At 40.6% G+C, this 24,806-nt stretch overlaps 4 protein-coding genes across 6 annotated transcripts; 2 read left to right on the forward strand and 2 right to left on the reverse strand.

The window, feature by feature from the left end:
• Positions 1-310: 310 nt before the first annotated feature.
• Positions 311-12,316, reverse strand: rnf40 (ring finger protein 40). 2 transcript variants are annotated; one of them, XM_079372572.1, is made up of 20 exons: positions 12,242-12,316; positions 11,640-11,788; positions 11,368-11,535; positions 10,715-11,018; positions 9,308-9,508; positions 9,002-9,123; positions 8,682-8,828; positions 8,382-8,456; positions 8,191-8,310; positions 7,874-8,053; positions 7,582-7,717; positions 6,944-7,065; positions 6,308-6,573; positions 5,944-6,061; positions 5,648-5,797; positions 2,848-3,057; positions 2,641-2,766; positions 1,677-1,817; positions 1,459-1,560; positions 311-1,039 (listed from the first exon to the last, which is right to left on the reverse strand). In XM_079372572.1, exons 2-20 carry the CDS (start codon positions 11,775-11,777, stop codon positions 863-865), a joined length of 3,003 nt encoding a protein of 1,000 aa, XP_079228698.1. In that variant the 5' UTR covers positions 11,778-11,788; positions 12,242-12,316; the 3' UTR covers positions 311-862. The 2 variants fall into 2 exon arrangements, with proteins under 2 accessions (XP_079228698.1, XP_079228697.1); XM_079372571.1 differs by having other exon boundaries at positions 2,848-3,060.
• An 11-nt stretch (positions 12,317-12,327) lies between these two features.
• phkg2 (phosphorylase kinase, gamma 2 (testis)) lies at positions 12,328-15,744 on the forward strand. Its single transcript, XM_079372575.1, has 10 exons — positions 12,328-12,701; positions 12,965-13,076; positions 13,165-13,340; positions 13,443-13,497; positions 13,603-13,668; positions 13,762-13,925; positions 14,044-14,134; positions 14,247-14,400; positions 14,501-14,626; positions 14,750-15,744. The coding sequence occupies exons 2-10, from the start codon at positions 12,982-12,984 to the stop codon at positions 14,993-14,995; spliced, it is 1,173 nt and encodes a 390-aa protein (XP_079228701.1). The 5' UTR covers positions 12,328-12,701; positions 12,965-12,981; the 3' UTR covers positions 14,996-15,744.
• On the reverse strand, positions 15,696-18,799 carry cfap119 (cilia and flagella associated protein 119). 2 transcript variants are annotated; one of them, XM_079372576.1, is made up of 10 exons: positions 18,702-18,799; positions 17,498-17,539; positions 17,344-17,378; positions 17,142-17,207; positions 16,891-17,054; positions 16,735-16,805; positions 16,523-16,639; positions 16,354-16,432; positions 16,032-16,112; positions 15,696-15,935 (listed from the first exon to the last, which is right to left on the reverse strand). In XM_079372576.1, the coding sequence occupies exons 1-10, from the start codon at positions 18,753-18,755 to the stop codon at positions 15,781-15,783; spliced, it is 864 nt and encodes a 287-aa protein (XP_079228702.1). In that variant the 5' UTR covers positions 18,756-18,799; the 3' UTR covers positions 15,696-15,780. The 2 variants fall into 2 exon arrangements, with proteins under 2 accessions (XP_079228702.1, XP_079228703.1); XM_079372577.1 differs by lacking the exon at positions 18,702-18,799 and adding an exon at positions 17,627-17,732.
• LOC306842370 (tubby protein homolog) lies at positions 17,808-23,906 on the forward strand. The gene is made up of 13 exons (XM_079372574.1): positions 17,808-18,420; positions 18,969-19,027; positions 19,767-19,926; positions 20,001-20,228; positions 20,406-20,540; positions 20,656-20,817; positions 20,913-21,073; positions 21,185-21,346; positions 21,501-21,613; positions 22,549-22,663; positions 22,968-23,066; positions 23,169-23,340; positions 23,439-23,906. Exons 2-13 carry the CDS (start codon positions 18,986-18,988, stop codon positions 23,570-23,572), a joined length of 1,683 nt encoding a protein of 560 aa, XP_079228700.1. The 5' UTR covers positions 17,808-18,420; positions 18,969-18,985; the 3' UTR covers positions 23,573-23,906.
• The last annotated feature ends 900 nt before the right edge of the window (positions 23,907-24,806 follow it).

Here is a 24,806-nt window from a genome sequence, read left to right on the forward strand (position 1 = left end):
GAATGCGCGCTTTGAGGACCTGGAGCTGCACGGCCTGCTAAGGACACCCATATGAGCTGACTTTCCACTGCAGTGATTTCATCCGTAATGAGGCACTATAAGCTGCAGATGTTGTGTCAAACTCTCCAATTGGAACCATGGCAACAGGATGAACACACACAGAGTGCTTTGCCCAAGGTGATCCAAACTCTCCTGTATGTGCTGTCTGGGTGCCAAGCTCGCTGACGTCTCTCAGGCTTTTGTTAAAACTATAGCCTAACTGAGGATGTAAGATAATTCTGGCTGTTTAACTTTCAAGATCAGAAACATATTGCGTTTTTCACATGCAACCCTCCAGTTTGGAGAGGGAGGCTTCTTTTAATTATGAAGTTTAAATTTCAGCTTCACTGATTTTACACGGTTTACAAAAAGCAGCAGGACAAAACGACTCAAAAAAAAAAAAAAAAAACTTCAGGGAGATTAAACATGTACCACCGCTGATCCAAGTTTTTTGATACGATAAACGAAAAACTAAAGACGTTGAAAACCGGGGAAAGTCTGTTAACAGAGGAGATGTTCAACATTACAAGGACATGAAAAACAGTGCAGAGCAGCTCAACATGTATGAATATCAGCGTGTTCACAAACAACTGTGTTTATTAACTACAGCACACACTATCTGTTTGGTCACCAAATCAAGTGTCAATGATGATGCAGGAAAACAAAGTCTTTTCCAAAGAGAGTTTAAAACTGGGAATCATACTCGTCTAAATTCCCTCAGAAGTCTTTCAATCAATCTCCAGTCCCTTTATCCGTCATCTTCCTCTACCTCCTTTGGTTCTGTCTACTTTCTTCTCATTCCCCTCGTCCGTCACTCAGGGAACTAAGTGATGTAGATGCGGTGGAAGTCGTTGGCTCCGAAGGCACAGTTGCACTTGGGGCACTTCCTCTGTCGGGTGTCGTAACGCATCTTCAGACATTCGTAGCAGAACACGTGGAAACACTTGGTGAGCACCGTCTCCTTGTCTCGTGTGTTGCAGCAGGGGCAGCGCAGCTTGGCCTAAAGACACATAGAGACATACGCGCGTTACGTGCCAAATGCTGCATTGCCAATAACGTCATGAGCCTCTAGCCTTTATATGCTACCAGTGCTTACATTTAAGGGTGTAGCTAGCAAGATTCTTGATATCCCCAAAGCACACAGAGACTGTAATATTTCTGTGGAGGTTTGAGTTAACTTTTTGGCTCCGACTCTTGAATGAAAAGTCGACATTTCCAGCCAATTAGGCAAATAACACAGTGTAGTATTTTGCATTATGACGTATTGTTATTTTACTACACTGTTTAACATCTGTCAACAACTCGACTGCAGATTGTGCCTTGATACTGTTGCAGTTTATAGAACTGTCTCGCCACAAACAGAGAAAGGTTTTAAATCACTAATTTCTCTGCCAGATAAAAATAGTTTTTTTTCCTCACCTTGTACTGGTTGATTTCCTCCTGCAGGATCTCATCAGCGTCAGAATACACTTCCACCTTTTTCTGTTTCTCCAACTTCCGTCTCAGCCTGGACAGGTCTTCCTACGAGGCATCAGGAAGAGGAAGGTTTGAAAACAAGTTTCTTGAATCCATTTTTCCCCCCATCATAAACCCTGGTGGTTTTAAAGTCAAAGGCCAAATACTAAAACACAACATACCTGTGCTCGTTTCAGGTTGCTGCTTTCCCTCTCCCGGGCCGTGCGGTTTTCTGCCACAGAGACCTGGATCTCCTTGAGCTTGGCCTGTGTGTGCTCCAGCTGCACCTTCAGGTCCTCTGCCAGCTGGGCGGCCTCCACAGCCTGCGGGAGGGAAGGAACCGGATACACTCAATAATAATAATAATAAAAAAAAAAAAGAAGTAATGATGAGCTTCCTGAGCTGCAGTGTGATGGTGGTACAGTAAGCTCTGGAAGAAAAAAAAACTTGGCATTTAAGGTCTATTCTCTGTGCAGTTGTGCAAGTACGTGTGTTAACAACAGCGCCATAGCTTGAGCATGTATATTTACTGCAGCTTGAGTACGTTTTCCAGCTCTGACGACCTTTTTCCAACAACGTGTTCTGTGATCATCTTCAGTGCTTCCAGGCCGCTGTCTGTTTTCAGTTCAACTAAATGCTCCTTTTAGTGTGATTTGAGTTTCTTTGAATCGTTTTCTCATGGTTGTTTCTAGGTGAAAACAACATAGGATTGAAACATATACTCAGCAATAAGCAAGGCAATGTTACAAACACTACCTGGTGCACTCCACCGCACATTTACATCGTCTAACAGGTACTTGAACAAAACAAGCAATTACCCGCAGCATGCCCCACAGGGAGGCTCTTTACTACTTGTAAAGTAACAAGAGAATCAGGACAGTCTGTGGCTTTAATTTGCTCACATTGTACCTCGTTAATGCAGTGTTTTCTGGAAGCAGCTCCGCAAATGTTGGATGTAATAACTTTTTACAAGCAGCCGAACACACCCAAACTATTATGTATACACATGCTATTATCAAGATCCACAAGTAAAGGCTGCTCGGGGTTTGTATGTAGGAACATCTGGCAGCAATCAAATCAATCCCGTCATTAGAAAATCTCAAGCACAAGAGCCGACATGATGATTGATGGCATCCCTGCTCTCACCTTTCTCTTGTTCAGTTCCAGTGCTTGTGTCCGGACAGCCAGCTCCTTTTCCAGAGCAGCCAGTGTGCTCTGGAGGACGCCCTCTTTTTCTTCCAGTTTCTGCACCACCAGTAGCTGGGCATCAACCTGGAGAGTGACAGTGGTAGTGACAGTTACTGCTGAAAACTGGCGCTGCATTCTTGTGGCTAAGAACAAATGATTCGTTACCTGTGTTTTAAACGTGAGAACTTGGTCCGCTAACTCCTCCTTCTCCTCTTTCAGAAGCTTGTAGATCTGGTTGGATTTGATCCGCTCACTCATCAGCTTGAAGTTGGCGTCGTCCTTCTCGCGTAGCTGCTGCAGGAGCCGGCTGTTCTGCTCTTGCATGTCTTCGAAGGCCTGGCCTGTCACATCCATCTCGCTCAGCAGGGCTTCCTCCTCCTCGAGAGACACAGGTGTCAGGGATCAAAAACTCTGAACAGACTTTGCTTCTGGAATCCACTTTCAAATACTGCATTTGTGTCAGTCACACAGAGTTTTTATTTCAGGTGTGACAGCAGTTTGAGGTTCAGGTTAGCTTCAAGTCATTGGTCCTATGTTTTTCTTGAGGTAACGATCTGTCCTAAAAACTCAACACTACACCAAACATACTTATTTCCCTTTGATGAGTACAAAAAGGATTAAACAAGAGCACATCTTGGCTCCATTACTCTGTAGAGACTTTAATAAAAAAAAAGGAAGATCCTTTTTCCCCATTAAAAGAGTAAAAGTTTACGGTTTTGAAAGATGCATCTTATCAGCATGACTCAACAGTTCATTCTCAGTTTGAAGAGTCACAGACGCCTCATTTGATCATACGACGTGTTTCAAGACGTCTGCGTCGTTTCCTGGGCTACGAACTCAACACATTTGACGGTGCTGCATTTTCTTTTGCTCGTTTCACGCGCCTGTAAATAAAAGTTCTATGAACTCACAAGGAGCTTCATTAGAGCGTTCTGAATTCTGCCGTCGTGTCACCCATGTTTCTTTGAAGCAGCAAAGGGACAGAGGAGAGAACATGTTTCACTTCTGAACAGTTTTAGCTTCGCTGCGTTAAAAACACAAGAATGAAGGTAGGAAGTTTATGAGTCTCAGGCTAGACCGTTTCCCTTCTCTTAATGAAGTTGTGTGAGACCTCCTATGCACGAGGAGCTGCAGGCTTTCAGATCTCAACATCTGTCTCTTGCCTGCTCATAAAGTTCGACGGAACAACAGTTTAAGCTGCACAATCATAACCATTTTTACATTTCCTGTATTTATTTCATGACAGTCACTGCACTCGTGTAAAGAGAGCTGCACTTTTAGGGCGGTCTTAGCAGGTCACTTGAGACGCGTAGTAATGCCAGCTGTGACATGACGTTCTTCTAAAGCCCCTCACGACTCGACCGCCCAGGTTACATGGTAATGCCAAGCAGCAGAGTTCACAAAAAACACTGGACATCAAACTAAAAGGAAAAAAAGAGCCCTCAAAACATTTAAGGAATATGAACTGATAAGCCTCCTTTGAGACTGATCACATTCTGCGTAGCTGAAAGAATTGAAGCGTGACAGAGATTTATTAGGTAATGTGGATGTTTCCACTATATCTACACAACTCAATTTTAAACCTTTCTTAACCAACATTTGACCCCTGGCAGGAAAAGCTTGCTCTTTATTTTCTATCTTGTGTTATTCTGTTGACTCTCGAATGAAATCAGACAAGCATCAGAACCTTCACAAGACAGCAAACACCAGGAAGCTCCAATCTGACATGTGCTTTACATAGAATTTATCAGGGGTGGCTCGCCCAAAAACATTCACCACACCCAAAACATTTCTTTATCATTTCTTACATAATGTATCTCTGAAAAGTTGGCACGTTTCTAACCACTGCTGAATATTTTATCCAGAGTATTTTAGAAACAGTTTGAAGACACGACGAGAGAAGCTAAATTGTAAACAAAAAGACAATCATTTTAAAAGCTACTAAAATTAGAACGTTACCTCCATTAAAACTGTGGTACCCAACTGAACCAACCAAGCTTAACACAAACCAGAGTCAATCTTTTTTAACCACTCATATGGACTGAAGTTCTGCCAAGCTTCCAGCTTTAAATTGTCATGACATTCGATCTGCTTATTATAGACCTGAAGTGCAGAAACAAACAAGTCAACACGATGAAAAGGTCAAGGCAAAAAATGCAGAAATGAATTAAGCATGAAGCTCATCAGCTGGAATTTAAATGCAAGACCGAGGCCACCGTTTTCAATTCCTCTTTTCTTTTTTAAGCTTAGAAGAAGTTCAGTCTCAGGCAGATGTGACACCCACTGCACTACTTTATCAATACATCTGGCTTGTTTATATTTATACACGGTGCAGTCCACAAGAGCTAGACAGACCGGCGCTCCTAACTGTTTTTAATTTTGTTGCTCCAACCAATCGTGTGTTATAAGTTGAATGTAAACAACTTTGGGTGAAGGATGACGAAGATTTATTTCATATTGCTGAAATATTAAAAAAGAAAAAACACGTCAAAGCTGTTTCGCAAACAGCAGAATCTTTCGCTCTGACTTCACCCCCTAGGACTTTTTTCCAGCAGCACGTTCAAGTGAGTAGATGTGAGAACACAGCAGGATATAATACAGCGGAGGATTCAGCTTGAGCCAACAGGAGGAGGATTGACGTTTAAACACTGGGACTGCTACACAGTGCATAGAATATCTACACGCTACCGCTACGATCTCTGTGCATGTAAAGGCTGCATGGCGTTTTTTCTGCTCGCCAGTCTGTTGTTCTCCGCTCTTGTGTTGATGTTATCGTTCCGTTGGAGTACACGTAGCATTACTTTAAAAGGCAAACATTCTCATGACAGAGGCTACTTCCGCGTTTGTTTTTTTACATCACGTCTTACCTCAGGTGAACCCCGCCCCTCCCCTCCCCTCCTCCCATCCTCCTGAAAGTATTTGGATATTTTTTTAGGAGTGCATGTGTGAAAACGGCTATGGGTACCTGCTTAGTGGCAGCGAGTTTCTTTTGCAGATGCTCGATGGTCTCCTCTGCCACTCGGATCTTCCTGAGGGCATCTTCATCGGCAAGCTTCTTGCTCTCCTTCCTCTCCCTCTCTTCCAGTTCTCGAACGCGCATCCTCAACTCATCCACCTGAACAGAGTGAGAGAGCGTTTCAGGACTTGTTTTTTTTCCTAAATCATTCTCATCTGTTTAAATACTTTACTTATTATCATTGGAGAAGAAAATGCTTATTGTGAAACAGGCAAACTAGAACAATGAAAAAAAAAAGTACAAACCTCAGCTTTAGATTTGCGCTCAGCTGCCATGAGCTGCACTTTGTCCCTCTGCTCCTTTGGCGCCGACTTGTACATGTCCAACAAGAGCTTCATCTCTTTCTGGGACTCCTGGGCTTTCCTGAGGTGGAAGGAACAAAATGAGATTTTACAAGACCTGTGAACAGTGGCTGAGGATGGCTTGACCGTTTGTAATCTATAACTTCAATTTATAGAAACAGACAATTTTAACTCCAAATAATAATTCTCAACATGGGAGATTGGCCCTGAGAGAGCAGAGACGCAGTTCTCCCCATTGTGACAGAAAAGGTGTGACGATGGCCAATCACTGTGTTTGATAGTGGGCTCGAGTAGAAGGGAGGATTACTTGAGTTCTACTCGGAGCATCTTTAGCGTGTCCGAGTCTTTCCTCTTCAGCTCGTCATTTCGTTGCCTCTCTCGCTCGCGCTCTCTCTCCCGTTCTCGCTCAGCCTCTCTCTCCCTCTCTCTCTCCCGGGCCCGCTGCCTCTCCAGTTCCTTCCTCCTCTCCTCCTCCTCCTCCGGGTCCTCGTCCTCATCTTTCTTCACATCCATGCTGTCACTTGTCGTCTCCTCGAGTATGAGAACCCCGGCGTCGCCACTCTGACAACGTAACTGTCGATAAACAACAAGAAGTCTTTAGAACCTCCAACATACACAGCTAAATAAATGGGTTAATGAATGAATTCGACCTTTGTTGCCCCAAGGGGAATCTACCATGTACCGAGAGAATAAAGACACAATACAAGGGACAAAGTATTTTAAAACTATAAACAAAACCATTTAAAAAATAAAAAAATAAAAAAAATAAAACTTTAAATAGATGATTAAAGCATCACAGGATTACATGAGGGATACCAATAGCAAGTTCAATACAGTGCTTGCTTCATACGGTATGATCAGAGCCTATCAAGTGACTGCGTTGAGGAAAGAGTTACAGTGAAGAAAACGTAGCAGCTGTTTCTCCATGAATCACGTCACCTACCTTATTGATCTCCATCTGGGTTTCCCGCAACTTCCTCTTATAGCGTTGCACATCACCTTTCAACTGCAGGTTGTGGTTCTGCAGGCTGCTGATTAGGTGTCTCATCTCCCTGTTGATTGGTCCTGACAGAGCAGAGACACGGAGCACAGTCAACATGTGGTTTTGTTTTGAGTCACTCAACAGTCTCTGATGAGCTGGACTGCATGGTTCAGAGGAGGACATCGTAATCTGAACGATATAGGCATCTTATCACAAAAGTAAATGATAAAAAAGGCATCCTACGGTTCAGTGTGGAGCTTTAGATGCATCTTAAAATGCTGACGTAAACTAAATTATTTGCATATGGAAAGCTTACAATTTGGGTTGTTGTACTCAAAACCAGTTGAGACCACATTTTAAAGGTCTCATCTTGGGATCAAACACATTTTTACTTGGTTTTGTCACAGTCTCTGCAGATTCCAGATTTTAAATGAAGACCATAACTAAAAGGCTTCAATCTCACGTCATTCCTACAACAGTACATAAAAAAAGAGCCAAGCCCATTGGCTCTAAATACAGGTGTTTATTTACAAATACAGTTTATACTAAAGCACCCCACTCCGTCATGACTTGTTGATAGATGTGGTGAGTGAACTTACCTGCTTGCTCATTAGCCGCCAGGTTCTGCTCAAACTCGATACGGAGCATCTCATACTCTTTGCGCACCTGAGCCAGTGTATCCTCCAGCTGGATGACCTCTGTCCGTAGCTTCTTCTGGAGCGACAGCTCATCACTCTGAAAAGTTGAAAACAGTGCTAACAGTGTTAGCACTAAGCAAATGTGATCATATACGGTTTTTCATTTATTTGTTGTTTTCCAAAAAAATAATCATTTGCACGTCGACACGTGACTAAAGTCAAGACGCGATGATGAAAGTGTCAGGGATTTCACCTCCATGTGCTCAATCTGTCGCAGGTGGGCGTTCTTTGCAGTCAGCAGCAGGGCCCGTGCCTCATCCAGCTGCGTTTTAACCCCAAGTGACTCGTTGTACAACAGGGAGAACTGGGACTGCAGACATTTGTATTCTTGAGTCTCCTTCACAACCTCTTCCGGAATATTCCGCAGGTCCATCTGAGAAGTCAGAGGAAGCCATCGAAAGGTAAACATTTCAAGTCTGTTACTCCTCCATGTGGATCTAAACTGTACTGTCATGTCTAAGGAGTGTGACATGGGCTCCACTGCTTGCAATGCAAACGTCATCACTTTACCTTGAGCTTCTCACTTTCTCTCACAGCTTCCTGGAGCTCCGCCTGTAATTTCTCCAACTCTGCCATTCGGCTATTGGCCATCTCCTGGTTGTGTTCCAACTCTGCGTTGAGACTCTCAAACTAAAAGAAATATATATCGTTTTTACATTGTCATATGCAAAGATTCAAACATATATGGACATGAATGTTACCTTCTGAATGTTAAGGGTAATCTGGCCTCCAGGTAGTCCACCTGAGCTTCCGGTGCAGCTGTACCCAGATTTAAGCTGCAGATAAAGGAAAGACATTAAAAAAAAGAGCAAATAACTCCAGAGTACCAATACATGACACGCATCAACAGAGTCATCAATGACAACATCTGGCTTGCTACGGGTTAATGCCTAAAGCCTTATCACTGTCAACTCATGTGTAGGAGAGAAATAACAGCACAAGCCTACGCCTCACGGATTTAAAAAAAACACACAAACCAACACAGTTTCATACAAACACACCTGCTCCATAGCTTCTGCCAGATGTTTGTTGAGCTTTTGCTCCCTGTTGCTGAGTTTCTCCATATCCCACTGCAGGTCCTCCACAGTCGTCTCCATCTCTGACACTTTGGTCTCAGAGCTGGTCACCTTGTCCACTAACTCATTGTACTGCAATAAGGTCAAATACATGATAAAGGATCAGAGAGCAAGTATACACTGGTACCGTTATAGTTTAAAACTTTCTAATTGGCAGAGTTTTTGTAACACACACACCGTCTTACAAGAAATGCACAAACGTGCACATGCACATAGCAATACACACAGTGCCAAGAAAATCATACCTCCATTGACGTCTTGTGGTGTCTGCCCTGCAGGAGGGTGGCCAGATCTCGCAGACGACAGTTCTCCTCCAGCATAGTTTGGTTCTCACTGGCAATTTCAGACTGGCTTTCATTCTCACAGGCTGCCAATGAAAATGAAAAAATAAATCTATTCAAAGAACCTGTTCACATATATATAACAAAATACAATATACTACAATAATGTAGGAAAGAAAATGGGCTGCATGTGTGTTTCTTGTCCGTATCTGGGAGTCAGGTGCTTATTGTAAATGAATGTGTCAGTAAAGAGCACGTGTCCACAGTTACCTGCAGCTTGGATCTGCTTGCACATGTTGTCGATGTGGCTGTGTAGTCTGTCAAAGACACAGACTAAGCAGGCCACAGCTCCCTTGCTGAACTGCATGCGGTCCTGGAGGTGCAGGGTTAGTTCCTCTTCGCTGCTGTGCTCCAAAGTAGTGAGAAAACCCTTGGCATTCTCACTTAGGGGAGGAAGGGGTGGGGAAGCATCTGAACGAGGATAGTTAAAGACATCACATTACAAAAAAGGGAATTCATCTCAATCTTCAGCCTGATAAGTGGTAACTGTGTATGAGCTCATTGAAATAGACTAGATATATTTGAGCTGTACAGCCATAACATCACATTGAACAGGGCCAGTTAAAAAATCTATTTATCAATGCACTGCAATTATCATTTTCCCAATTCAATATCGATTCATGGAAATCCAGAGATCAATTTTTTTATTGTAATAACACCCCTCTCCACTAGGGGTCACCGTGGCTGCTGTGAACACAGGTCAGGCACAATTACACACTTCTTGTACATTAAATGTTTATTCTTTGTTTGTTAAATAATATAATTACTTAACAAATACCAGAAGGTTCTGCTCGGGGTATTTCATCATGTGTATCACTGAATCGATATTGAAGCATCAACATCGAATCGTGACCCAGAGAATCAAAATTGAACTGTGGACAGCTCTACAGTTTAGGCGGGCAGAGAAAATGCTTTTATAATTTATTTTGTATTTAATACGAAACAATTTATGAGACTAACTTTTTTTTTCAAGAGTCTGAAATTCTACAAAAACAGCACTGATCTTCAATGTGTTTTTGTCACTTTAAAGGTCCCATATTATGTCCTTATGTATATCTAATGTATGTTCCTACTGAAGTTCGTTCACAATCGCTAATGTTTAAAAAGTGTCTTTTTTCATGCACTGCCGCTCCACGCAGCTCGTCTCATCTGCCTGTATTTGTAATGCTCAGCATCCCCCATGCTCAGGGTCCCCACGTGTGCCAAGTCTGATCTGATTGGTTGGCCAATCTGCTCTGTCGTAATTGGGCAGTCCGTCGGCATGTTTCTCTGAAATGTTACGCCCCTTTTACCATTTCGGGAAGGCAGACTTGCTCTGAGAGGAGCAGCATGAGCTTGTGCTTGCTACAATGAGCCAATGACATCATCGCAGTGCGATATCACGCTTCAATTTTCAAAGGGGGGCTAGGGACTGAATGTTACATGCAGCTACTGCTAACAGGAAGACTTAAGAAGCTGCGTTTCTGCGGACTTTGAATTTATGCACATAGATGTGTTTAAACATGCACAAGACACCTGGAAAACATAAAGCATAAAAACTGGAATAAGGGACCTTTAAAAATGTGCAGTAAGAATATTGCAGTCCACTCAACTTCCCAAAGAACAGTTTGGGCTTACCTTTTGTCAAGTCCTGTGGTGGTTCTGTGGGAATCAGGAGATTTTCTGACATTGTGGGCGGAGGTGGCTGCTGCTCCTCCTGACACTCTTCCTGACGTTCCTCTTGCTGCTCCGCTTGATCCCCCTCACTCTGAGCGTCTGGGAGGGAAGTTGGAGGCACCCCAGAACTTGGTGAGGCCAGAATTACACCATCTACTTCCATTGGTGAGGGGTCAGGTGGAGGGACTGAAGGTGGGGCGGGAGTCGATGGCATTGGAGTTTCTGGCTCGATACGTTTGCGTAGAACGTGCAGATTTTCTTCCAACTGCGGATAAAAACACAATGATGTGAGCAAAGGTGAATCCTTTCAAAAAAGCATTTTCTTCTCCGCTTACAATAAACGAAAAAACATGAGTTCGTAAAAAAAAAAGGTGATTAACAAGGATACATGTAATTAGAACATCTGAAAATAGTTAACGCTGTTCACAAATGAATGAATAGACAAATGAATAGAAAAAAAATCTGTGGAGAACTACGAGAATGCAGACATAACGTTTTGCTTTCTAGTTGTCAAAGACAAACCAACAGCTGAATTATTATACTTACATAATTCAATTTGAAATAAATTAGATACAGCTCAAAACAGGGTCAGTTTGATTAAATGGCAAGAATACCTGTGACCAGTAGCGGTTGACAATCAGCAGGGTGGTGTCATCGGTAGCTTGTCTCTTCTCCAACTTCTCAATTTTCTCTCGTAACTCATCCTCCAACGCCTGCCTCTGCTCCAGGCGCTCACACAGCTTCTTATTCTTGAACTGGAGGACCTTCATGTCCATTTCCTCCTGCACAAATCACACACCAGAAGAAAGAACATGTGAGATTTATGAAAGTCTCATAATCGGGTTGAACTGAAATGCATCAGCCCTTGTATCATTTAAAAACAGACCGTCGAGGAGACTCCAGCTATCCGGATTGGCTCAATGAGGGTCGTTGTGGTCTTCTCCTCTTTCTTGTTTTTCTTCTCAGGTGGGCCAGGGGGGCTGTCCCCTCCCGAGGGACGTTTCCCTCCCCCAGCACCCGACATCTTTCCTTCCCCTACAATAATTCAAACATGACATGTAATGTTAGCCTGGGAGAAAACAAAACAGGTTTGTTTGTAAATTAAGAACGCGTTCTTTGACAGCTAGCAACGGTATTTTAGCATTATTACATGTGAGGAGGCACTGAATACACATGATCTAGAATACTGCTCTCCTGGAGTTCAAAGAAAAACATTATGATTCAGTAGATTTATACTGACTGTTATTCACATGATACATTTCTGCTAAGATTAAATACATTAGCAATTCTGCTAACACATGCTATGCTAATGCTAACGTTTAATCTCCAAGAGCTGTTCCGCTAAACGGCAGTCTTTGTCTGTGTATGAATTACCGGCAGAGACACTTTCATTACGAAACGATTAACACATGCAAAAGGAAACATGTACATAAAATAATAATGCAACAAAAAACAAAAAAACCTTTTTTTGACACAGATGCAACAAACCTTCGCAAGCGGCTGAAAATGTAACTCAGGGCATCAGAGAGGCGACAGGACGTGACGTCGATGCACTTCCGCCGATTAGAACAGAGAAATAATCAATAATAAAGAAAGCACAAACTTAAGTATTGTGGTACTTTTAAGTTTTAGCCGTCATAATCTGCACATTAATCGTAGTGCGCTAAAACAACTCTAAATCATTTATTTTTGTAATCTGTAATTGTTACTCCAGCCTGATGGAGGCAGTCATACTCTGTCGTAATCATAGACAGTCTACAAGCTGTTTCCAGGAATGTGAGCAGAATGTAAACAGTCCTCAGGTGCTTGCTAAAGCCTGTTAACATTGTTGTTTACTAACTATAAGTACTGTCGCCACAATGAAGGCTTCACGATAGAAACGTTAAACTAAGATGGCACATTGACTGATCGGTCGTCTTCCTCTTCTCTATTCTTGGTTGCACACATGGTGAGTAGCTTCCTTTACGGTCAGTGAACCTGCTGCAAGGCCAGATCAGAGCTAGCTAGCTGTCATGATGGAACAAGGACACTTTTGTGCATTTCTCTTTAAATGTTGAATATATTTAGGTAGGACATAACTTTCTGAAATAATCTGCTCACTTTTATCGCATTAGGAAAAATACAACACTTCCTCATAATTGTTAGCTAGTTCCTGTTACAGAACATGCAGCTCTGTATAAAGTTTTGACTGACACATTTGACTTTTTATAGATTGAACCGCTCTCATAATGACAAAGGACATCGTTGTTGGAGATGAGCTGCCTGATTGGGTGGGAGCAAAGGAGTTCTACCAGAAATATGACCCCAAGGAGGTGATTGGCAGGTGAGTCCTGCAGCAAGGAATCTCATCTTTTTACTGTGATGACTAAATAAAGATAATGTTTTTTATAATGTACTGTTTGCTATCTTAGGGGTGTGAGCAGTGTGGTGCGCAGGTGTGTGCACAGACACACAGGTCAGGAGCTGGCAGTGAAGATAATTGAAATTACAGCAGAGAAGATGACGGTTCAGCAGCTGGAGGAGGTGAAAAGCTCTACGCTTAAAGAGATCCAAGTCCTCAACATGTTGAAGGGACACTCCTCAATCAGTATGTTCAAATTCTGCTCTTTTAGACTGCTAGACACTTAACCATGCTGCTCTCAGAGATTCAAAAATGCTGAAACTTCATGTCTTGTTGATTCCCTTGTAGTTACTCTTATTGATTCCTATGAGTCCACAACGTTCATATTTTTGGTATTTGACTTGTGAGTACTGAAACAAAATTCTGTGATCTTTATTGTGCCTTCGTAAAATAAAAATGTCATTATTTATTATAATATTGGTGGATAACTTTTTTCCTTTGCTATCAGGATGAGGCGTGGAGAGCTGTTTGACTACCTCACAGAGAAAGTTACATTGAGTGAGAAAGAAACAAGGTGAACGACAGCATCTCATCATCACATCTACATTTTCAGCAATTTTAAACAACTGTGTAAAAAATGTATGCATTTTGTGAAAATGCTCTCCAGGAGCATGGTTCGAGCCCTGCTGGAGGCCGTGCAATATCTCCACTCACTCAACATCATCCATCGGGATTTAAAGCCTGAGAATATCCTCCTGGATGATCAGGGGCACATCAAACTGTCTGATTTTGGTTTCTCAGTGCAGTTACAACCTGGAGAGAAACTTCGAGGTATCGTTTAAAATCAAACAGCTGACTGGTTATGAATGTTAAGGATCAGTTGATGTGTCTTAGTAATTAGAAAAGAATACGGTTGAAACAACCTGTTTTCTATTTTGTTGAAAAACAGAGCTTTGTGGTACACCCGGTTATTTGGCCCCTGAGATACTCAAGTGTTCAATGGATGAAATGCACCCAGGCTACAGTAAAGAGGTTGATCTGTAAGTGCTCCTTTTTACAACATTTGTCTGATGGAACGTTTACAGTGTATCAGTACGTAATTACAACACATTTTTCCTTACAGTATTTCTAATTGTTGTTCATGTTTTCAAGCTGGGCCTGTGGAGTGATCCTTTTCACCCTACTTGCCGGCTCACCGCCATTCTGGCACCGTAAACAGATGATGATGCTGAGGATGATCATGGAGGGCCGCTATCAGTTCAGCTCCCCAGAGTGGGATGACCGCTCTGACACTGTAAAAGATCTGGTATGACAGATTCACCTTACACTTTCATTTGAACTTATTTATGAACATGTTATTAAACATAATAAAACGTAAGTTCTAACAACTATTCTCTGCTGCTCAGATATCCAGGCTGCTGGTGGTGGAACCAGCTGTCCGTCTCACTGCAGAGCAAGCCTTGGCACATCCATTCTTCAGACAGTACCAGAAGGAGGACGTGCGGCTCTTTAGTCCAAGAAAGAGTTTTAGGGTGAGTAATAGTATTCTCTTTTTTTGTGGGAGCTAATTTAAAATTAAATTAAAAGGCTATTCAACAACATATGAAGCTATTATTATTAATATTCTGCTTTTTGATTGTGTCTTCTCTCCTCAGGTGTTGATCGTCAGTGTTCTGGCCTGTATCAGGATGTATAGCAAGTACCGCAGGGCTCGGCCACTCACTCGGGAGGTGTTGGCCAGAGATCCTTACTCCCTTCGCGGTGTCCGCAAACTCATTGATGGGTGTGCCTTTCGTATCTACGGACACTGGGTGAAGAAAGGGGAGCAGCAGAACCGAGCTGCTCTCTTCCAGAATACAGCAAAGATCATGCTGCTGGACCTAGAGGACTTTGAGACATAGAAGGTCCTCCCTCTTTACCAGTAACCTTTGATTCTTTTATTTAAACATTAGAATGTGTAGTCATATAAGTGTTTGTCTAGTATCATAACTAATTTAAGGAGAGGAATTGAAACTTCTGTATGCCTTAATGTGCACTGTTTGTTGTTGTTGTTTTTTTTTTACCACATTAAGCATGCACAATTTCATATTCCTTATCTGCTCTTTTATCCAACTTTGTGGCTGTTGAAAGTCTTGTCAGGTCATCATGTTTGCTGCAGAGAACATATTGCACAATCCTTTGATAAAACACAACATTCATGTACTTTTTGTATATGTAGGATTTTCATTTTCATGGTCAGTTGAGGAGAGGATGTTACTCAGTCTGTGATCCCTGTGTGGCTAAAGTGCACTGTGATTCATATTTTGTTGTAACAAGGTGATTTAAAGAATTTCCATTGGTATAAACTAACACTGCAGTATATGTGTGAAATGATAAAGTGCAGTATTTAATGAGAGCTTTTGTAAGGGGGAATCCTGAACCTGTCATGCACGCAGACATTCCTCTCTATAGAAACATCTACCTACATTAACTGTGAAGTCCATTTGTGAATATATTTCCTATTAAAACTAATCAACACCATGTACTCTGTCTATGTTTTAATCTAATCAGTTGCACTTTCCTAAAAGTGCCCAATTGTTGAAATGCAGACGTATGTACTCCTAGTGTTGAAAAAGATTTATTAACAATAAATCCAACATTTGAGATTAAATTGTCTTGCTTTGTCCGAGTACTTTTTCAAAGTGTGTTATTTGTTGCGCTTGTTGTTGGGCTCTGGAGAATCAGGCACACTGTAGTGCTGATGCGTGATTTCTTTCATGTGCTGTTCAAGTTGTCCTGATACGATCATCATCTGCTCTTTGATCTCTTTCTCGATCATTGCCTTCAGCTCCCATTTTGACCCTGGAATCAGGAAATAAAACAGTGACAAGCACCATTCAAGGTGAATTTGACTTGAGTAATGTATTCCCTCACATCCTTTTGAATATATGATCTTACCCGGTGTGTTATCCTCTGGGTCTGCAGTGGTTGCCTTCTGCATATCTGAGGAGCTGTTTGTTTTTGGTCCAACTTCTGCCTCTGGTCCAACACATTTTAAACATCAGATGAAAGAAAAGTAGTAATATTGTGTTCTTAATGCCAAGATTATCATTAAATTAAACAATATTAGTACAGTTTTACGGTACAAGGACTGTTAAAGAAGTTTTTCCCACACAAAATAATTTTTTCTTTTTAGTCATTTGTTAATTACTCTTAATGTATTCTGTTGCAGAGAAAAAAAATAGACTTTTCCCCAGGCCATCAAACCTGTAATCTTTACCTTGAGAAGAAAAATCCTCCCCTGTAGATTTATCCTGGTTTGGGCTCACAGAGTAAGTCAAAGACAAATCAAGTTTTACCTTTGAACAAGAATTCACAGAGTTCTTCATGACTCACTCCATATATGTTTTTCACAGGAATTAAATAGTAAAAACAACTGCTAGACTTACCTGTGGTGTAAAGATGTATTTATAGAGCTTGTAGTGCCTCAAATAGCTGTCATAGATGTATTTAAAGATAGAGCTCCCCTCCTCAGGGCTGAAGAGGTTGATACTATAGGGAGGTCGCTGTATTGGGTCAATACAAGAAAACATTACTTATATGTAAGGTATGCATAAATGATGTTGTGAGTTAAAAAAAAAAAAGTATTTGTTTAACAGACCCTGACTGAGTGACAGAGAATTAGCTCCTTGCAGTATTTAAAGCTCTGTTCAACGTTGTTGAGCGGAGTCTCTGCAAGAAAATAGATCAAACTGATTACCAAAGATGGCGATAATAGATTGTTCGTTAAAAGTGATGATCATTTGACTTTACTTACCTATGTTAGCCTCGTGAGTGGACTTAGTAATGGACAAGAGAGCAGAAGTTTGTTCTTTGTTGAACCTGCTCTCTCTGCAAAAAAACACAGTGTGGACATACAACTCCAGCAAAACTCCTCTTTTTGGTTCAGGGAGGTCAACTCCAAGCACGCTGCATAAAGTACTAACACATAAGAAGGTAGGAAAGTAATATATACATGTGAATATGTATAAACAGAGATATTTATTGTCATTAAAAAGGTGCAGAAACCTCTCCAGTTCAGGAAGAGAGTGCATCTTATCTATCCGCTCCATGTCATGGTAGCTTACATCTATCCTGAAAACACCCAGAAGATATTAATTCTAGCTAGATATCAGTACAGTACAGTACACTACTTACAGTAGTCAAGAGGTCAAAAAGCATCAAGCATCACAATAGAAATAATCTCTTTTGAAAAAAAAATAGCTCTCACCATAGCATCACTTTAGCTTTCATGGCCAACGGTACCTGCAGAAACAAAATGCTTGTTTTACATTTTGTAGTATGCTGATGGTAATACATAGTCCTTTGTATGCTCTAAGTTAAAATGCAACCTGGTTTTGTGAATTGAACCAAACCTCACCTACCTTCACCGGTGTAGGCCTATCCATTTCTTTCCATTGATCGAGCTATTCATTAAGAAAAGCAGGCGTTAATAGCAATTTCATTTCATTTGTCGAAATCATGTCTTTACAAAGACCGTAGCTATGATTTACCTGTCAAACAAGGTAAAGTGTTTTGTCAAACTTTAGATTGACCAAAGCTGACTTTAAACACTTCCTGTTTGGCTACCTCCGTATCATAGCAACGATCTCGGACCGCCCTTTTATCCTGTTCAGGGCATTGTACGGTGCAGCATTGTACGATCCTAATAGCTCTACTTTTACATCTATAGAGCCGACAGTGCAGAATTTGATAAATTAATGTATTCTGCCAGGTAGGCTATAGCCTAGTGTTCATCATTTATATATGGCCCCTTTTTTGATGGACTATATGGCATAGCAAATGGAAGACAAAGGTGGCAAATCATACCATCTTCTCTCTTCAATCCAGTCTAAAGGCCTATTTATAATTCATCAAACATAAAGAACTATAGGCCTAATACAACCACCTACGTAAAAACAAAATGACATCAACAACTAAGCTTAGGCCTATAAGCCAATAAGCCTACCATCTTTCACTAGGTGTATTCTGCAAACACATTATTCCATGACTTTTCTTAGGCTACTCTCAGGTAAGAGCATGTTAGCCTCCTCTAAAACATTAAGCTATACTTTTGTTGAAAGCTACAGGCCAACCCTGAAACTTAACAAAAACTGAAATGGCCAACTCTGCATGCAGACTTATATGATAATAATGACATGAATGATAATTCTATGATCAAAGACCCGGAGATAGGCTACTTTGAAATGCATTGCTTTCATTAGCGCATGCTTTTGACAGGGTAGCTGTATCCATGGCAACGAGATAAACCGGGAAGAGCGGCCCGCCGACACGACCCTTTGTTTTTGTATATTTCTTAATATACAAATTGTGTATTTCTTGCTCATTTTAAAGGCACACTAGATGATACATTTGTTCAATATTCCTGCCCGAAAATTCATGGCAACTTTTGGTGACTGTAGCAACTTTGCCTACTCACTTCTTGGACAGGGATGCAGACGGAGGACTTGTGGTGAATATAGTGACAGGAGCATGACATCACTTTCCTCTTTCTATTGTCTCACGTTTCAACTGTAACAAATAAGGCCTCAACATCAACGTAAAGCAGTCATGGAAAGCTGGCCTTACCCTCGAGACTACTTGTCTGCGCTGGCTGAGCTGTGCGGCGCAGTTTAAGAACATTATCCCCTTTTAATCCACTTTGCCTTCTGCTACATGCAGGTGGACAGACTGTCAGATGGAGCAGGGTGCCACAATTACACACCCGCAAACACATTTAATTGCACATTTATTTCTGAAACAGAAACATTTCTTGCATTGAAGTTAGACTGGATTTCACCTGTTGTTTTAAATATAAGCTACTACGTTTTCTACTTATTCATTTGAATTGATCAGATCGTCACTTTCCAGACATGGAGGAGTCTGACATGCGACAACAGAAGCTGGAAAACCAGGTATGGATAAAGAAGAATTTTAGTATTGGATGTTATTTGCATGAACAATAGACTAGATAGGCTATGTATTGGATTTTTTTTAAACTGCTTTTTAATAATTATCAACCATTTCAAATTCAATTAGACAATATCTTTAAGCAGACTTGGATGTAAAGCTGTTTTATTAGGACAATAGATCATTAAACCCCTAAGCAGTGGAGAAAAGCATGAAACTTCTTTCTTTAATTAGGTCACAAGTGTTCAAAACTGAAGCACAGCGTTCTTGAGCTTAATAAGGTCAATGCTACTTGTGTCAGAACCAACTTCTGTTAGTAAGTCAGTCTGCTTCCTGCTGAAGTAGTCCTATGAATACACATATATGAATGTCTTCTACTCATAACCAGAAATATATAAAGATCTAATTGTGGCTGCTGTGACCTGCTTTGTAATCTTTACATCATGTGCATCATGTTTGTTGTTGAAAAACATATAATCTGGATGCAGAATAAAACAATCAGTTTATCATAATATTTTGTAAATTTCCTTCCTACCCTCCTGAAAAGTTGGTCTCTTAAAACAGAAAAAAAAAAAAAGTTCACATGTTGAGCATGTAAAAAAGTGACAATTTTGTCCTGCTTAGAAGCTTATTTTGCTGAATACAGAATTAGAATGTATAATGATAAGCAGCATTTTGTTGTTTGTCATTTGTATCTACATATGCCCATGTAATAATGAGTTTTGATGCATAATTCATTCACAGCGCACGCTTCTGATGAAAAAGCAACAAAAGAAGAGGGCTGATTCTCAGATGGTGGTAGCAAATCGAGATGCTCGACACAAAAACAGGAAACAAAAAGCTGCCCACTCTGATGAAACGCCCCTGCTGATCAGCCAATCCCTGAGCAATACTTCCCTGACTGGTGAGTATGATAATAATTCATTATCCTATCCACTTTATGTCTTTTCTAAGTTCTTAAATATCGTTTTCTTGTAGATCAAGTTGAACATGCCCATGATAATCCATTGGATGAGATCACGTTGGGGGAATGCGACATGACAGCCAGCACAGCAATAGGTGGGCTGCCTTCTGAAAAGATTGTCTCTCCAAAGAGAATGAATTTGGAGGTTGAGGAGCCGGAGGTGGAGTGTGAGGTGGAGAATGATGCTCAAACAAAGGAGACAAAAACAAAGAAGAAAGAAGTAAAAAAAGAAAAGGTCAAACGTAAGTATTGCAAAGTGGTCTGTTTTTGATTATTTTTTGTACTTATATAAATAACAAAAGTACACTTAAAGTCCCTATAGTGCTCTTAGTCTCAGCATATGTTTGTGCATAATTTGTGTTTTCTTCAAATTATTTGAGTGAATGAACTGATTAACAGAGAATTCATTAATTTTTCAGAGATCGAACAGATTGAAGAAAAAGTGACAGAAAAAGGAAAGGAGAAAAAAGAGAAAAAAACAAAGAAAAAAGAAAAAGTGAAGGAACCCGATGACTTACAGAAGACGAGCAAGACAACAAAACAAGAGCGCAAAAGTACAACCCTGTTCAATGTTTATCTTTAACATGCATCGACATTCTTTCTACATTCATACGAATAATAATGAATGCATTCGCTTTACAAGCATCAGGGTTGTTCTTCATTTTTCAGAGAAGCACTTAAATGAGTCTTCAAACCAGGAGACAGAAGCAGAGGTGGAGGCATCAAGCAGTTCAAAGGAGAGCAAACGCGATGGAAGTGACGATGAAGAGGAAGAAGGGTCCCGGAAGTTTGTCCCTCAATCGCCTAAGAGGAAGAAACAACTTAACACAAGTAAATCTGGCCACAATGCATTCAATGCATCATCACCAGCACTGTGAAGCGGTTGTAAAGAATAGTAATGTTGCTTGTGTCATTTTTTTTAACAGCCCGGTGCCAAATAAGTGATGAGTCCAAAGATGAGGAATTCGAGGGAAAGGAGAAGAAGGAGAAGAAAGCAAACAAACCAGAGAAAAATGCACAGAGTCTAGCGTCTCTTAACTCCAACTACAGAGAGAGTTCATCTTCAGGGAGTGAATCTTATGAAAGGGTGAGACATAAAAAGAAAAATTGTGCAAGCTGTTTAGTTTATTGTACCAAAAAAAATGATCACAGCGATCACAGAAGTTGTTGCACTGCTTCTCACGCTTTCCTATTACAGTCAACATCTCCAATGTCAGTGGAAGATCTGGAGAAGTTTGCTTTGCGCCCGGCCCCCAGAGACGTGACAATCCAGTGCAGGGTCACCAGGGACCGAAGGGGCATGGAGAAAGGCATTTACCCAACCTATTACCTGCACATGGAGAAGGAGGACGGCAAGAGGGTTGGCACTTTTACAAAACATCATCTATTATTGTGCAACATGGACTTTAGCTCGAAAGAAAGGACCCTATTTTCTTGATCTGTCATATTTCTTCCCAAATTCTCCTCTTTGTCTGTCTATATCTGAAGCAACATTTCTTTGTTATGCCCTCAAGGTGTTTCTAATGGCAGGCAGAAAAAGAAAAAAGTGCAAAACGTCCAACTATCTCATCTCCACTGATGCAACAAATCTGTCCAGAGAGACAAACTGCTACATAGGAAAACTAAGGTAATTATTTCCTAGTGGTAAAATAACAATGAATCGCATCTTTTTACTGAATTACATGTTTGTGCTTCTTTTTTTTTTTAAATGCAAAGCTTCTCTTTGAGGCAAATTTTCTGTTTTCTCCTTTAAAAAAAGGTCATGTTTTAAATGACCTTATTGTCATGATAAACAGCTGACATTATGACTGATATTAAAGAAAAAACTGCTTTAGTGTAAAACACTATAACAGAGGTTTTGTTCCATGTGAGTGCCTCAGTAAGCCGTGCTTATTCAGCAGCATGCTTAATACCAACACCAGTTTGCAATGAAACAAGGTAATTGGAATGAAGCCATCATTAATAGTATTATCGTCACCTCACATGTGCAGTTAGGAGCACACCCTTCAATCGGCAGACTACGGAGAAAGTTGAGATGCTCTATGTTTGCCCGTCTGGTTGTTAGCAAGGTCTATTAAAGAAGCTTGTGCCATAATTATATTAATTTAGATATCTACATCATATAGGAAATCTATTGCAAGTACAGGGAGAAGAAATCATGAAGAGGGGTTTATAATGGCTCTAAATCAGTGGTTCTCAACTGATAGGTCAGGACCCAAAAGGGGGTCGCAGAGCCACAGATTTTCAATTGTGCGCCTCGGTAAAAAAATGTCTATTTTAAATTGTTCCATTTCATTGTTCTGAACATTCAAATCTCATTGGTTCAAAATTATCTGAAATTTGGCTTGCACATTCTCATTAAGGGCCTGGCAGTGGTGGGTCCTCAGAATATAGCAGTCAAGAAAATGCTCTAAATAAACGTGAACAAAAATGTCAATCCCCTCAACCCCTTTATTTGTCATTATTTTATATAGATGTGAGTCTGTTGCCATTGTCTTCTCTCACATTGATCTGAAATAGCTTATCTCCGATCATGTACCTGATAAGACTCATTTGTTTCAGGTCCAATGTTCTGGGTACAAAGTTTACAGTCTATGATGGAGGTGAAAACCCTGAGAAAAAACCTTTTGTCAAAGAGTGTGAAACAGTGCGGCAAGAACTGGCAGCAATTTGCTATGTAAGTTCAACCCCATTTAACATAATAAAACCCTCATTTACACATAGACTATCAATAATCAATTAAAGAAGTCCACGTAGCCTCCATTTTCACATTTTTCACATGTTTGAATGAAACCAGAAATGACCACTTTTGGATATCAGGGTAGATATACATGGCTATTTCAGTGCACTAAATCAAACTGTTTTATTTTTAAATGTTCAATTTAAAAGCTGTAATTTACTAAATTAACATTCAAGTTGATAAAGACTGTATATACTGTATATAAAGACACAATCCTGTGCAAAAATATGTGATGCTGCAGGAGACGAATGTGCTAGGCTTCAAAGGTCCAAGAAAAATGACTGTGATCATCCCTGGTATGCTGGAGAACGACGAAAGAGTGGCCATTCGTCCCAAAAATGTGCGTCTCCAACAAAAGCCTTCATTTTAAAAAGCTGTTTTTGATGTAGATATGGTGTGAAATCGATCAGAGGACCTGACTTCTTTTCTGATTGTACTGAAGGAACTTGAGACTCTATTGGTCCGCCATGCCAACAACAACACAGAGAAACTGGTCACATTGGTGAACAAATCCCCAAGCTGGAACGAACAGACTCAGTCGTACGTGCTTAACTTCCATGGACGTGTCACCCAGGCCTCCGTCAAAAACTTCCAGATCATCCACCCTGACAACGGTACAATATAACTGCTTTATTGTTTCTGTTTTTCAAATAAATAAATAAAGTCTGCTTCTTATTAATTTGTGATCATATCTCTCTCCTCTGTTTTCTAGAGGACTACATAGTGATGCAGTTTGGCCGGGTAGCAGAGGACGTCTTCTCCATGGACTACAGTTTCCCCCTGTGTGCCCTGCAAGCCTTCACTATCACCCTGTCGTCATTTGATGGTAAACTGGCGTGTGAGTGAGCGGTGCTGGTGCGCCTCAAGTGCTTCATTTGGATCCATGATCAAGAAAGAAACCCATAATATCCCACAGGATCCTTTTTTAAAAATGTTTTGTAACTTGGTGCAATAAATCACATTGTATTCAAAGACATAGATTTTAAAGAACATGTTTTATAGTACATTATTAACTAACAGCAGAAGTATTGAAGTGGAAGCAGTCACCATGGTTAAATAACTGAATGCGCTTTCTTTTTTTTAATAAATGCCAGATGTCTAAAGGAATGTGCAATTGAAGAAATTGAAATCTTGAGGAAGACTTTGTGAAGACTTCCTGGGTCATATTAAACTATAAGAATATAAGGTTTTTAAATGAGTACTTTTTGTTTTTATTAAATTACACAGTTTCACGAAAACGTAATCAACCCACCTTTATGCTCCTGATCTCTCTGAATCAGATAACTTGGTGTTTCCAGAAGCAAGTTATCTCGCTTATCATTTCATCAAAAAAGGAAACGTGTTTATCAGTGAATGAAAAGAAAATCATGTTACCAACTAAGATGCAGTGGACCTGCAACAAGGTGCAAATCTGCTATCAGGGTTTTTGCTCTTGCACAATATAACACTTATAACACATCAAGCTAACAGGATTCACTAATGCTCTGAAGCATGTTCACACACAACACAAGCTCATACTGTTTGACACGGGGATACAGAAAGTCATTCAGGTTTCAGTTCAACAAAAATAGCTCTGTGGTGTAGTACGTTGATCAGAGTGAATGTATATTTTGGAACGCATGCACCCAAATTAATGCCATCATATGACATGCGTGTCTGTGTGGTAAAAGGCAGTTCATTCGTTTCCTGTTCAAATACTCTTTTAGAAAAATGAAATCTTGTGGGGATTACATCATAAACATTTAACCTCTGTCAGGACCTGCTGCAAAAAAAACGAATTAGTCTGTAAAACACAACAAGACCAACATGACACCTGGCCAAAACTAATGGGAAAACAGTTCCAGCTATCTTCTTCTTGATCTTTCACAGATTATTTAATGAAATGTTTACCATCCTCCAGTGCTGCTATGTTAGTGTGCATGTTAACAAATCAACAAAATCTAAACCTCAGAGGAAGACATATCAGCTATTATCATTCATGGAATCACCACAACACACGGCTGAACCGTGTCACACGTTGCACAACACTCTTCTTGTCAGTTGCATAATAAGTGAATTTCGTAATTTTAGAAAAAATAAC

The sequence above is a fragment of the Symphodus melops genome (genome assembly GCF_947650265.1).
Source record: "Symphodus melops genome assembly, chromosome: 21".
Lineage (NCBI taxonomy): Eukaryota > Metazoa > Chordata > Actinopteri > Labriformes > Labridae > Symphodus > Symphodus melops.